General features: G+C 38.0%; 4 protein-coding genes across 10 annotated transcripts in view; 1 reads left to right on the forward strand and 3 right to left on the reverse strand.

The window, feature by feature from the left end:
- On the forward strand, positions 587-2,088 carry LOC104765848. 2 transcript variants are annotated; one of them, XM_010489623.2, is made up of 7 exons: positions 587-773; positions 901-1,083; positions 1,201-1,290; positions 1,359-1,448; positions 1,528-1,608; positions 1,691-1,736; positions 1,839-2,088. In XM_010489623.2, the coding sequence occupies exons 1-7, from the start codon at positions 648-650 to the stop codon at positions 1,907-1,909; spliced, it is 687 nt and encodes a 228-aa protein (XP_010487925.1). In that variant the 5' UTR covers positions 587-647; the 3' UTR covers positions 1,910-2,088. The 2 variants fall into 2 exon arrangements, with proteins under 2 accessions (XP_010487925.1, XP_010487926.1); XM_010489624.2 differs by having other exon boundaries at positions 589-777.
- LOC104765850 lies at positions 2,018-5,645 on the reverse strand. 6 transcript variants are annotated; one of them, XM_019241341.1, is made up of 4 exons: positions 5,533-5,645; positions 4,752-4,933; positions 4,335-4,419; positions 2,018-4,253 (listed from the first exon to the last, which is right to left on the reverse strand). In XM_019241341.1, the coding sequence occupies exon 4, from the start codon at positions 2,991-2,993 to the stop codon at positions 2,139-2,141; it is 855 nt and encodes a 284-aa protein (XP_019096886.1). In that variant the 5' UTR covers positions 2,994-4,253; positions 4,335-4,419; positions 4,752-4,933; positions 5,533-5,645; the 3' UTR covers positions 2,018-2,138. The 6 variants fall into 6 exon arrangements, with proteins under 6 accessions (XP_019096886.1, XP_019096885.1, XP_019096884.1 ...); XM_019241340.1 differs by having other exon boundaries at positions 2,018-4,267; positions 4,358-4,419; positions 4,752-4,923; positions 5,533-5,644; XM_019241339.1 differs by having other exon boundaries at positions 2,018-4,267; positions 4,358-4,419; positions 5,533-5,644.
- LOC104765851 lies at positions 6,943-8,793 on the reverse strand. Its single transcript, XM_010489630.2, has 3 exons — positions 8,702-8,793; positions 7,677-8,387; positions 6,943-7,580 (listed from the first exon to the last, which is right to left on the reverse strand). The coding sequence occupies exons 2-3, from the start codon at positions 8,228-8,230 to the stop codon at positions 7,142-7,144; spliced, it is 993 nt and encodes a 330-aa protein (XP_010487932.1). The 5' UTR covers positions 8,231-8,387; positions 8,702-8,793; the 3' UTR covers positions 6,943-7,141.
- Positions 9,058-10,500, reverse strand: part of LOC104765853 (delta(24)-sterol reductase-like) — a 3,329-nt gene continuing 1,886 nt past the window's right edge. Inside the window, exons 3-4 of the mRNA XM_010489631.2 lie at positions 9,819-10,500; positions 9,058-9,722 (exon numbers count right to left, since the gene is read on the reverse strand). The exon at positions 9,819-10,500 is cut by the window's right edge and continues 23 nt beyond it. Of these exons, the coding sequence (XP_010487933.1) occupies positions 9,279-9,722; positions 9,819-10,500 (1,126 nt within the window). The 3' untranslated portion in view covers positions 9,058-9,278. The remainder of the gene's footprint in view (positions 9,723-9,818) is intronic.

Below are 10,500 nucleotides of genomic sequence, written 5' to 3' on the forward strand. Positions count from 1 at the left end.
AATGGGAAGCCAATCAGCAGTAACTAATTTCAATTCTATCGTTTATACTAAGGACTCAAACAAATTCACTCCTCGATGATTCTCAATAGTGAAAGAAGAAAGTAAAAAATCAAACATTATAGCGAACGCAAAACTCAGAACGATTGTAGAAGCAAAATGTGTACAAGAGACGAGAAACGAAGGGTTACACCTTTTTAAGCTATCTCCTGGCCATAGACGGTGGTGGTGGTGCGTTGGTCTCTGAGAGAACTGGTTTCGTCTCTTTTTGTGGTTCCCAAATAAAGTTAAGGGTATTTTGGTCATTCTCTTTGACCCAAACGCTAACAAAATCTACCAAGCGTCCAAAATTTTAGCGCTATCAATCCGCGTTCGAATCTCCACCAGCGACATTAAACAATTTAGGGAGAGAACTGGACACAGCTTCCAAATTTCAAAAGGCTACAAATTTTATTAACTAGTTTGACTTTATTGACCTTTATTTTGGTAAATTTGTTTATATAAGTATGAGAAAAAGACACGTAGAGCGCCAAAAAGACTAGTGGTTGTGTGTAAGTGTATAATATATATAACGGATAAGGTTTGCATGGTTCAAGTTCTCTTCCTCCACCCCACACACACACCAAAGCTTCTTTCTGAAAGTATCATCCATGGCGGTACGTTTTTTGGTATCTCCAAATCTCTTGAATTCTAATAACAAGGTTTCCGGACTTACTCTACGACCTCGTTTGCTTCCTATTTCTTGTCTCTCCAAGAAACACGATGCTTCTTCTTCGGTCGGTATATATATACTACTTCTTCTCCTTTCTAAATTCTAACACTCACTGAATGTTTTTTCATATTTAGTTCCTTCTGTGGGGGATGTGAAATAACGATGATCACTGATCAGATATGTGAATACAGGCAGCTATTAATGGAGGAGGGAGCTCAAAAAAGCGTCTGATCACTTTATCTCCTAGTGAAGGCAAATGGAATGGAAACTGGAACACTCAGTACGATGTCTCTCTTCGTGATCTTCAACTCCAAGATCTTGTTGAAGACGGCCCTGCCAATTCCCGTGTCTCTGTTGACCTCTCTGTCCAAAGGGTACATTAGATTTTGATGCGTTGAAGTGACAGTGTTTAAACATTAGAATCTGTCTTCTGTCTCTCTCTCTCTCTCTCTCTTACCCAACCAATCATTTAGTGTTTTTTACTTGTCTAGCACGCGAGCATGGGCCTCTCGGTTGATGGAAGGATCATGACTTCTATCGCAAGAAAGTGCAGCATTTGCTCCTCTCTTTATTCTCGACTGGTAACTGTTTCGTTTTGAGAAAAACCCTTTGGCAAGGAAAATGTTCTAATGGAAATATCTGTGACCAGATCGATACAAGTTTTACCGTATGGATTTTGCCATCAAGCCGGGAAAATCGAGCTTCGACACTGCCAGTAATTGGCGGTGATGATCCCTCGGTGAGATCCCTTTAGAACATCATAAGCTCTCTCTCTACATATCAACAAAGTGGAGATGAGTATAAGTCTCTGTTGGCAGGTTATATATGTGAGACCTGGTTATGAAGCTAACCTTGATTCCCTTGTACAAGACACTATCCGCCTCACCACTTATGCTAAAGTAAGATTCAATTCAAACTATTACCAAGGTTCATGGAATCCATAAGTCTGATTGTTTCACTTATATTGTTGTTTGATTGTAGGACATATGTTCAGATCTCTGTGAGAAATCGGAACCGACACTGCATTGTAAGCAGCACTCTGTTTGTTATGTTTCCCTATTCCTACATGACATGTTTGTTAATTGTTCAGAAGGATTAAAGTGCTTTGGTTTCTGAATTGCTTTTGTAGATGTTGGTGAGACAAATACAGCTTCTGTTCAAAAGAGATGGTCAAGACTACTTGAGCTTAAGAAGAAGTAAAAACCATTTGTATCTTTCAGTTTCGACTAGACAAACAATAGACATTTATATATATATATATATATATATATATATATATATATATATATATAATATTGCAATATTGAATTGAAAACAAATAAACAACATGAATCTCCAAGATCGTTAAACACAGAATAATAACAAGGTAAATTACGTAATGAACAGATCAAGTTAGAGTTTAAAAGAAAGATTAAAACCCTAATTATGCTTAAAGGACTGTTTCTTGGAACATACTCATTATGTCACTCTGTTTCTCTGTTTCCCATAAAGATTCAACAAATCCAACATCATCTTCTTTCAGCAAGTAACCTGATTGACCGGATGATGAGTCGCGGTAGAGATCTTCAATAGCGAAGGTATGGTTTTGGTCATAGTAACAAGTAGCTTGTGATGAAGGCTCGCCACAGATCTTCTCGAGGGAGGAGAAAGTACAGTTCTGTTCAAAAGAAGCAATTTCATCACATGAAGATGGACTCGAGGACTTTGGGTTTTCGTCGAGAGAAGAGGGGCTAGGGTTTTGATCAGAATTGGAAACAGATTGTGATTTTTCTTTCTTGTCAAGGCAAGCCATCAGATGCTTCCTCGTTCTCATCATACGATCCTCGATCACGTTTAACTCAGAGAGATCGTCGCAATAACGGTAGAGATCAGGGTCTTCCCACCAAAACCCTAGCTTGGATTGGGGGTTAATAATCATCGTCGGAGGCTTGCCGTTGAGGTAACAGTCAGCAATTTCAGAGGCAGGAGAGTAGCCGGAGAAGGAGTAGACAACGTCGTTGTTCTCTGCCGGAGAGGTTACGAAGACGGCGATGTTGGCCCCGGAGAGAAGGCAGAGATCAGCGGCTTTGGAGAAGAGAGTTTGACGGCGTTTGCTGCAAGCCACCGAGCGTTGTTGTTTAGTGTCGCGCTTCTTAATCTCAATCTTTCTCTTTGTTCCTCTTCTTTTCGTCATTGCCGGCATTATTATTAGGGTTTGTTGTTTCTTACAGAGAAAATAAGAGAGAGATATTATTAAAAGAGAGAGAGAGAGACAGAGTGAGTAAAGAGAAGAAGAGTAACTCATATATTTATAGGATATTTTACGTGAAGCTACTTAACTAGTTTTTTTTCCTCTTATCTTTCGAAAGTGAAAAGGACATGTTTTCAACTTTTTTCTTCATTCTCTTATCCTATTGTTTTGTTTGTTCTGAAGCAGAGACACCAACTAATGACAAGAATCTAAAATTTCCCCGTATCTACTTAATGGACTGCACGATGAATGGTTGCAGCTTAATCCTAAAATCGATCAATCAGGTACATTTCATGATAGCTTGCCTGACTGTAGTCTGGTTTGTTTGATTGATTCTATTTCTAGTATTTGCATCACAGTATTGCTATTTCTTTTATCTCAATGCAAACAGTTCCTTCTCTGAAACCACTGTTGAGAGCTTATAATTGTGCACACCATATTCTCATTTCTGAATCTGTAACGTTGCAGAGGGAAGTGTATCCTTTCTCTGATATTGTTTCCAGCCGAGAGAAACAAAGTCATTCCATATGAAGGGGAGACATCTGTAACTGACATAACATAGTTTCTAACCCGCCATGCGAATAACTCTCGTGAGACATACAAAGATTCACAACAGACATACAAAGCCACAGAAAAAAAAACAGATCTTGATTTTGACTCACGGTTTTAAAGTTATGACCAAATTCCCAACACATAACCCGAATGACACAACCCTGCGAACAGTCAACTTTGGAAGCAATTTCCCATCAAACCAAATGGACCCAGAAGACTATCTTTATATCAATAGAAAGATCTTGCTCTCAAGTTTTCAGAAAATGTTTCAGATTCATGAGAGCCACCAGCCTGAAACAATTCATTTCTTTGGCATGCTTTAGATTCCTGAACTGAAATCTTATTTATTGTCGCCTTGACCATCGATGGCTCTTTTTGATCACTATCTGCAAACAATTTTAAACTGTTGCCATCGCTACCCTGCTTGGAACCCATCAACCTTATTTTCCTCACTGGAGTATTGATTCTGCAATGAGCTTTTGTACACAAGGAACCACTAGCAGTTGGTAGATGACGTTTGTGATCAGGTTTGCTTTTAGATGCGAGTAATCTTTTCTTTGTGTCTCGCTCTATATCCAAAGTGTGAAAATCATTGTCAGGACGCTTTGTTTTTCTCTCTGCTGGAGTCCATTCCGGATCTTGATTCCAATGTATTTCTTCTACTTTCATACCTCTGGCGAGTTTGTTGCCAACACCAGTCGTGATATGCTTGGAACCATCACTTTCTTGTTTGTCACCCTCCTTTTTCTTCTTGGTCTTTATCTGACAATCAGTACCTACAATAAGAACAAGTTATTTTGAAAAAAAAAAAAAAAAAGAAGCCCAAGTGAAGTGAACATGTACTCTTAGCTGTTAGCAAAACCAACCAGCTGATCGCCACTTTGCTTTCTGGTCAACCTGCTGATCACCACAGTGGTTCATTCCAGGCCTACAAGAGAAGTTTAGGAAGGATGGTAAGAAGATGTGATAATATGAGAACCTGAAGGTTCTGCACAAGATTGAATGACCAAATCCAGAAAGTAAGTAGAAGCCTTGTCAAAACAGTTTTACATCTTTACTGCTTGACCCAGCTGTTCTAGGGAACAAGACCTAACACGATTAAAAAGACTTCAACTATAAATAGCTATGAACTTATTTCAAACTAACCATGATAGCGACTAAAAAGGATTAGTGCTTAAATCAAGAAAAGAGCACAGGATACAAACCTTGAATAGGAGATATATTAAAAAGCGAGGTTAAATGGAATAACTAGATACTTACAGCCACGTTTGCATGCTACACAGCCACTTATCAGGCAGCTTCTCAGTATTCAGGCCAAGGGGCAGTAGTCGCCATGTCCCACAACTATCACATTGCGCCCAATTTTCAAGGTGAAGACTGGTGGAAGCAGGTGCAACCGCGAAATCAAACCCAACGTCCATACTATTGTAACCTATATAGTTCTGGGGATAAATTTATATCAAAGATGCCTTCAAAGATGCTGCATAAACTAGTAATAGCAGTACAAATACTTCTAATTATTCAAACCCACCAGCTGAAATCAAAGGAATCGATGCAGAATCAAAAATAAAGTATAGCAAAGAACAAAATTGTCACAGAGGGATGTAAATAAACACAAACCCATGTCTAAAAACATTCACAAGATCAAGCCAAATTCAAAACATTCACAAGATCAAGCCAAGTTCATTGAAGCATTTCATCAAACATGTGGTCTGCATCAACAACTACAAGCTCTAGACTCATCAAACATGTGGTTTGCATCAACAACTACAAGCTCTAGACTCATCAAACACTTCTAATCATTCAAACATGAACTCATTTCCAACTCTAAAGCAGTATCACCTAAATCACAATTCTCAACTCAAAGAGAGAACAAAACAAATTTGGACAAACCCAGCTGAAATCAAAGGAAGCAGATGCAGAATCAAAAATCAAGTATAGCAAACAACAAAATCTTACACAGAGTTCGATCAAACACCAACAAAATCAATCTGAGATGATCGGAGCTGTTAGAGAGATCAGAGTGTTAGAGAGAACTTACCAAAACGATGAAGCTATGAGAGATGAACGAGAGAGACAATGAAACGATGAAGCGATGAGAGATTCTGAGAGATCAAAGTTTCGTCGAAGCCGAAGAAGAAAAGAAATATCTAAATAGGAAATTTATGGGTTGACGTAAGTAATTCTTTGGTTTTCTTCAGGGTATTTTTGACATTTTCAAATTTAGCTGAATCAGCTCCATCACACTGCACCAATCAGACTAGGTTAGATTTTTAATTTTGTTTGGATGAGCTTTAAAAAATCATTCAACTGATTCATCTAACTAGTCTGTTTAATTTAGCATAAACAAATATCATTTTTTATCTTCACTTAGATGATTCATCCCAATCAAGAAAACGAACATGGCCTAACTCTCGTGAGTTTTTCAGTAAGTCAACATCTGCATCCTATTCAGTTTCACAAATTTACATGAAATGTTTGTTATAACGTGTTTTGGAATCTGAACTACTTTTGGCCCTGTTTGTTTCACCATTTGGCATTTTCATTCAAATGATCCATTTAAAAGCTTCATCCAAATGATTCATTTGAATGTCAAATGACTCAACAAACAAAAAAAGAAATGGTTTATTTGGATGATGCATCTGAATGGAAATTTGTTTGTTTGGTTTATTTACATTCTCATCTAAATGGATTTGATTAGAATAATGACTAAAATACCCATGTTTTGATCTAACAATTTTTTAATCTTAATCTTAACCATATTAATTTTAAATATTGATCTAAAATATATATATACATAAATTTTCATTCAAAACCAAACAAAAACTCTAGAAATCCCAATATAAATTATATATAACATACCAAAAATATTTATAATATACCAAGTTATTTTTGACATTTATAAATTTTCATTCTCATGAAATACAATTTTTTTATAAGATTTAAAACATGTTATGCCAATTAAGAAAATCAACATCAATACCAAACCAAAACTCCAAAAATTCCAGCATCAATACCAAAAATAACTCCAAAAGATTTTTACAATAGAAAGACCAAAATATAAATTTGAAACCATGTTGTATTCTTCCTCTAGTACCAAATCCATGTAATCATCAAACTCCCAAATGTTTCCTGCAAAACCAATGAACAAATTCAGAGTTACTTAGAGACTGCAAAAATCATAACCAAAATAAAAAATGAGACTGCAAAAACCAGAACCAAAATCTAAATGAATGAGATTACAAAACCAGAACCATGATCCATACCTTCACAATTTGATCTGAAACTGAACTTGATTAGAATAAGACTCACTCACACCATCCCTACAAATATAGACGACGACCCTTCGTGAATGGTAACCATAGTAGAACTGCTGCAACTCAATTACAGTTTTATCCTGGAACTCAATTTGTAAAGATGATCTAATAATGCTAATACTCACAATCCTAACTCTTTTACAAATACACATCGATAGAGACAAATACAGCTTATGTTCATAAGAGATGGTCAAGACTACTAGAGCTTAAGAAGAAGTAGAAACCATTTATATCTTTCAGTCTCTTTTCAATGTATTTCAAGTCTCATTAAGATTTTAATACTGTTTATAGTAACATGTAAATTTGTGAAACTGATTAGAAGCATTGTTGAGTTTAGTTCCTCAGACCCTCTTTTTGTTGCATTTTCTCTCTCAGGTTTCCGAGAGGCCCATATCCTTTATCCTTCTCTTCTCTGCCACAATCACATTTCCTCTTATTCAGATTCGCACCACACTTCAAGCACATTCCTTTACACGCAGGATCACATATCGCAGTGATGGTGATTTCTAAATGCACCAAGTCTCTTATATGCTTTGAGATATCTATTTCTTTCGCCTCAGGCGGGAAATGAAGCTTATCCTCCCAATCTATCCATGAATCATCATCATCATCCTCATTTTCTTCTTTATCATCCGACAATCCAGAAAAGGAAGTAGCTTTGTCACTACCAAATGAGAATCCTAGATCAATGACATCAGGTTCTTCAACTGGATCTTCGGTTAGTAATAACGAGAAGTTGGAGAAGATGCTCTCTCCTGTTGACTCACCACATCTTCAACCACATAAGAGAAAACCAGTAAATAACAAAGTTGATGCAACCATAAGGTGGTATAGTAAAGAAGCTGTGATGAGTTCATAAAAAATGCACCTGTTGCAGCCAAGTGTGATAACAGTCCTGACAATCCCATCAAGTCTCAGCTTCTTCTTCTTCCTTATGACATCAACCGAAATTTGAACTGGTGTGCCATCTGGATAATCCTTTACATCTTTTGTCACTCTTAGTCCCATTGAGGAAGCTCTCTTCTTGGATACCTCTGTTGACAATCTTCCCAACCCAAGCCTCTCTAAGGTAGTGCAATATTCCACATGTGTGACTGAAGCATTTCTCCTGTACATAACCGAACCTTCCCAAGGTGACCCAGTATCCTCAATTTCCTCCTGATCTTCCCAATCCATATCTAATGTGCTGGTCTCTGTAAAAGACTCCTGACTAACTAATATCCGATTCTTTGCTAGCCTACGAAGCTCATGCGGTTCTGTGAACAAGTAACTGATATGCTTCCTAATACCAGTTGTAAAATTAGGGTCGCCAGTGGAAGCACGTAGATTTAAGGTACATGTTTTGAGTTTCAAAAAACTTGGACTTAACCGTTTGGTCTGTGGCAAGGGAGCTAGACAAGATGAAGAGCAAACCAGTGACATTTTCACAGTGCAGATGATAATAGAGGAGGCAAGACTATCAAAGTTGTCAAACTAACATATGGTATAAATCTCTAGAAAAACTCCCAATAGGTTTGAGTTTGTTCAGCTTGAAACAGAGACAAAAAGCATACAAGAATCAAGCACGAGGTTTCAACACCTGCAAGAAACATTTGCTGGTGTCAATTTTGTTATAAGACAAAAAGATTCACACGAGGAAGTCTGAGAAGAAAACTAAGGAATTGGGTATCTGAGACTTCATAGTAACATCCCAAACAGAGCTAAAGTAACTAAATGAACGAGATGAATTTGAGCTAGGCATTCTATCGAACACTTTCTATGCACCATTTTTACATAGATAAAGGACAGACCTTTCCACTTCCAAATTTACAGCCGCAAACATCATGATGAAACGGAATCGGAAAATTACGAATACAAAAGAGATTCAAAGGATTATAAAATGAAATGGCTTACCTCTTAGGTGTGCTTCAAGGCCCAAGGTTCGGCTTCAGACAATCGACTCTGTAAAAATTCTTACAGAAACAGAGAGGTCTCTTACTCGGAAATGGCTGCCTAGTTTTATCCTAAAACCCCAACCGGTCAATTTCGGTTCAAATACTCAAATTCCCCGGTTTAATCAAACCAAACCTTTGCCAATTACTCATATTCGGTTGGGAAGCGGTTTGGTTAGAGTAAATAGGGGAATATAAGTATTTGAACCGAAGATGACCGGTTGGGGTTTTAGGATTCCTTTGTAGTGTGACAAATTCCTTTGTAGTGTTTTTAGATTGTGTTTTGTAGCAAAGATGTTCTACAAAGAGAAACCTTAATTATCTTAAACAAAAGCAAACTAGCAAATCCAAAACTGAAAATCTAAAATCCACTCAAACCCATAAGTCAAGCAACAACAACAACAACAACAAGCAAGCAAGCAAACAGCAACAAGAACAATAGTCTTGAAGACACTAAACTGAAAATAGGAAAACACATAACTAGCGATTATAATAATAGTCTCAAGCCACTTTCATCAAACTTGGGGGTTTATTATTACTTAATCTGCCTCGGCGTAAGCAGTTTCGAGATGAGCTTGTTCGGCTTCTCTAACTTCTTTCTCAGTCTTCCTTCCTTTCTTGGACTTGTAGTAAACACTCATGAACGTTCCAACAGCTCTGTACTTCTTGCGGCACTCCTCATACAACTCACCATTAAACATTCTCCAGAAACTCTTCTCGTCGAGCTCAGACACTGCATACTGAGGCTGGAATCCATGGTTCTCGATCAGCCACTTCTCCATCTTACGTACAGCTTCTGATCCATCAAACTGTTCACCTCTTAGAACGGCGCCAGGTGCGTAGTAGACTCCAACGTCAGTGAACATCTGAGCATCTTCTGTGTCTCCTTGTCTGTTCTCGTACTCAAAGCCTGGTTCTGGGTAGATTTGGCCTTTGATTGGCTGCTTGAAGAGTTTGTGTGGGCAAAGCCAAATTGGATACACCTGAAAGAAGTCAAACAAGTCATGAGTTTGTTAATAACATTAAGAGAATCCTTAACTAGTAGATGATAAATCATGATGTAGAGCTTTTAGTTTTACCTCCATTTCGCGGTGAACCCATTCGAGGGCATCACCAACCTTGTAAAGAGGAACAAGCATGTCCTGAATAACATGCATATCATGGTAATAGTTTCTGATAGCTTCACCTTGAGTAGCCTTAAGAAGAGAGACCTTAGGAGGCATCAACCAACCAAAGAGGAACCTAAACCAGAACTGATCACCAAAAGGAAGAATAAGTTTCCCTTCCCAGTACAAGCACCTTGTGTGCCTGTGGTAGTATTCCCTAGTTGGGATGTACTCAACGAACTGTCCCTTTTTCAAAGCGGTCTGTGCATGTTGGTAGAACCACGGCTTGAACCACCATCCCACATTGTTGATTTTGTTACCTTTCTTCTTGGCTTCTTCTTTAGATGCGTATGTTCCAACCATCATCACTCCTTCCGTTGGGTTGTAAACCATGCCTTCAACGAAATCAGGGATTTTTGACTTGTCACCATCTTTTGGTGCGAAAGAATCAATATAACCTTGAGCTAAGGCTTGAAGATCTCCCTTGACTGGTATGTAGGTGAGTCTCATGTACTCCTTGATTGGAATAAGCCTGATCTCAGCAGCTACAAGGAGACCGAGAGTTCCTTGCGACCAGGGGATTGCATAGTAAAGATCGGAATACTCATTATCCCTTGTGGCACGGACAAGTTCCCCATTAGCAAGAACGATCTCG

Source organism: Camelina sativa, chromosome 19 (genome assembly GCF_000633955.1).
Source record: "Camelina sativa cultivar DH55 chromosome 19, Cs, whole genome shotgun sequence".
Classification (NCBI taxonomy): Eukaryota; Viridiplantae; Streptophyta; class Magnoliopsida; order Brassicales; family Brassicaceae; genus Camelina; species Camelina sativa.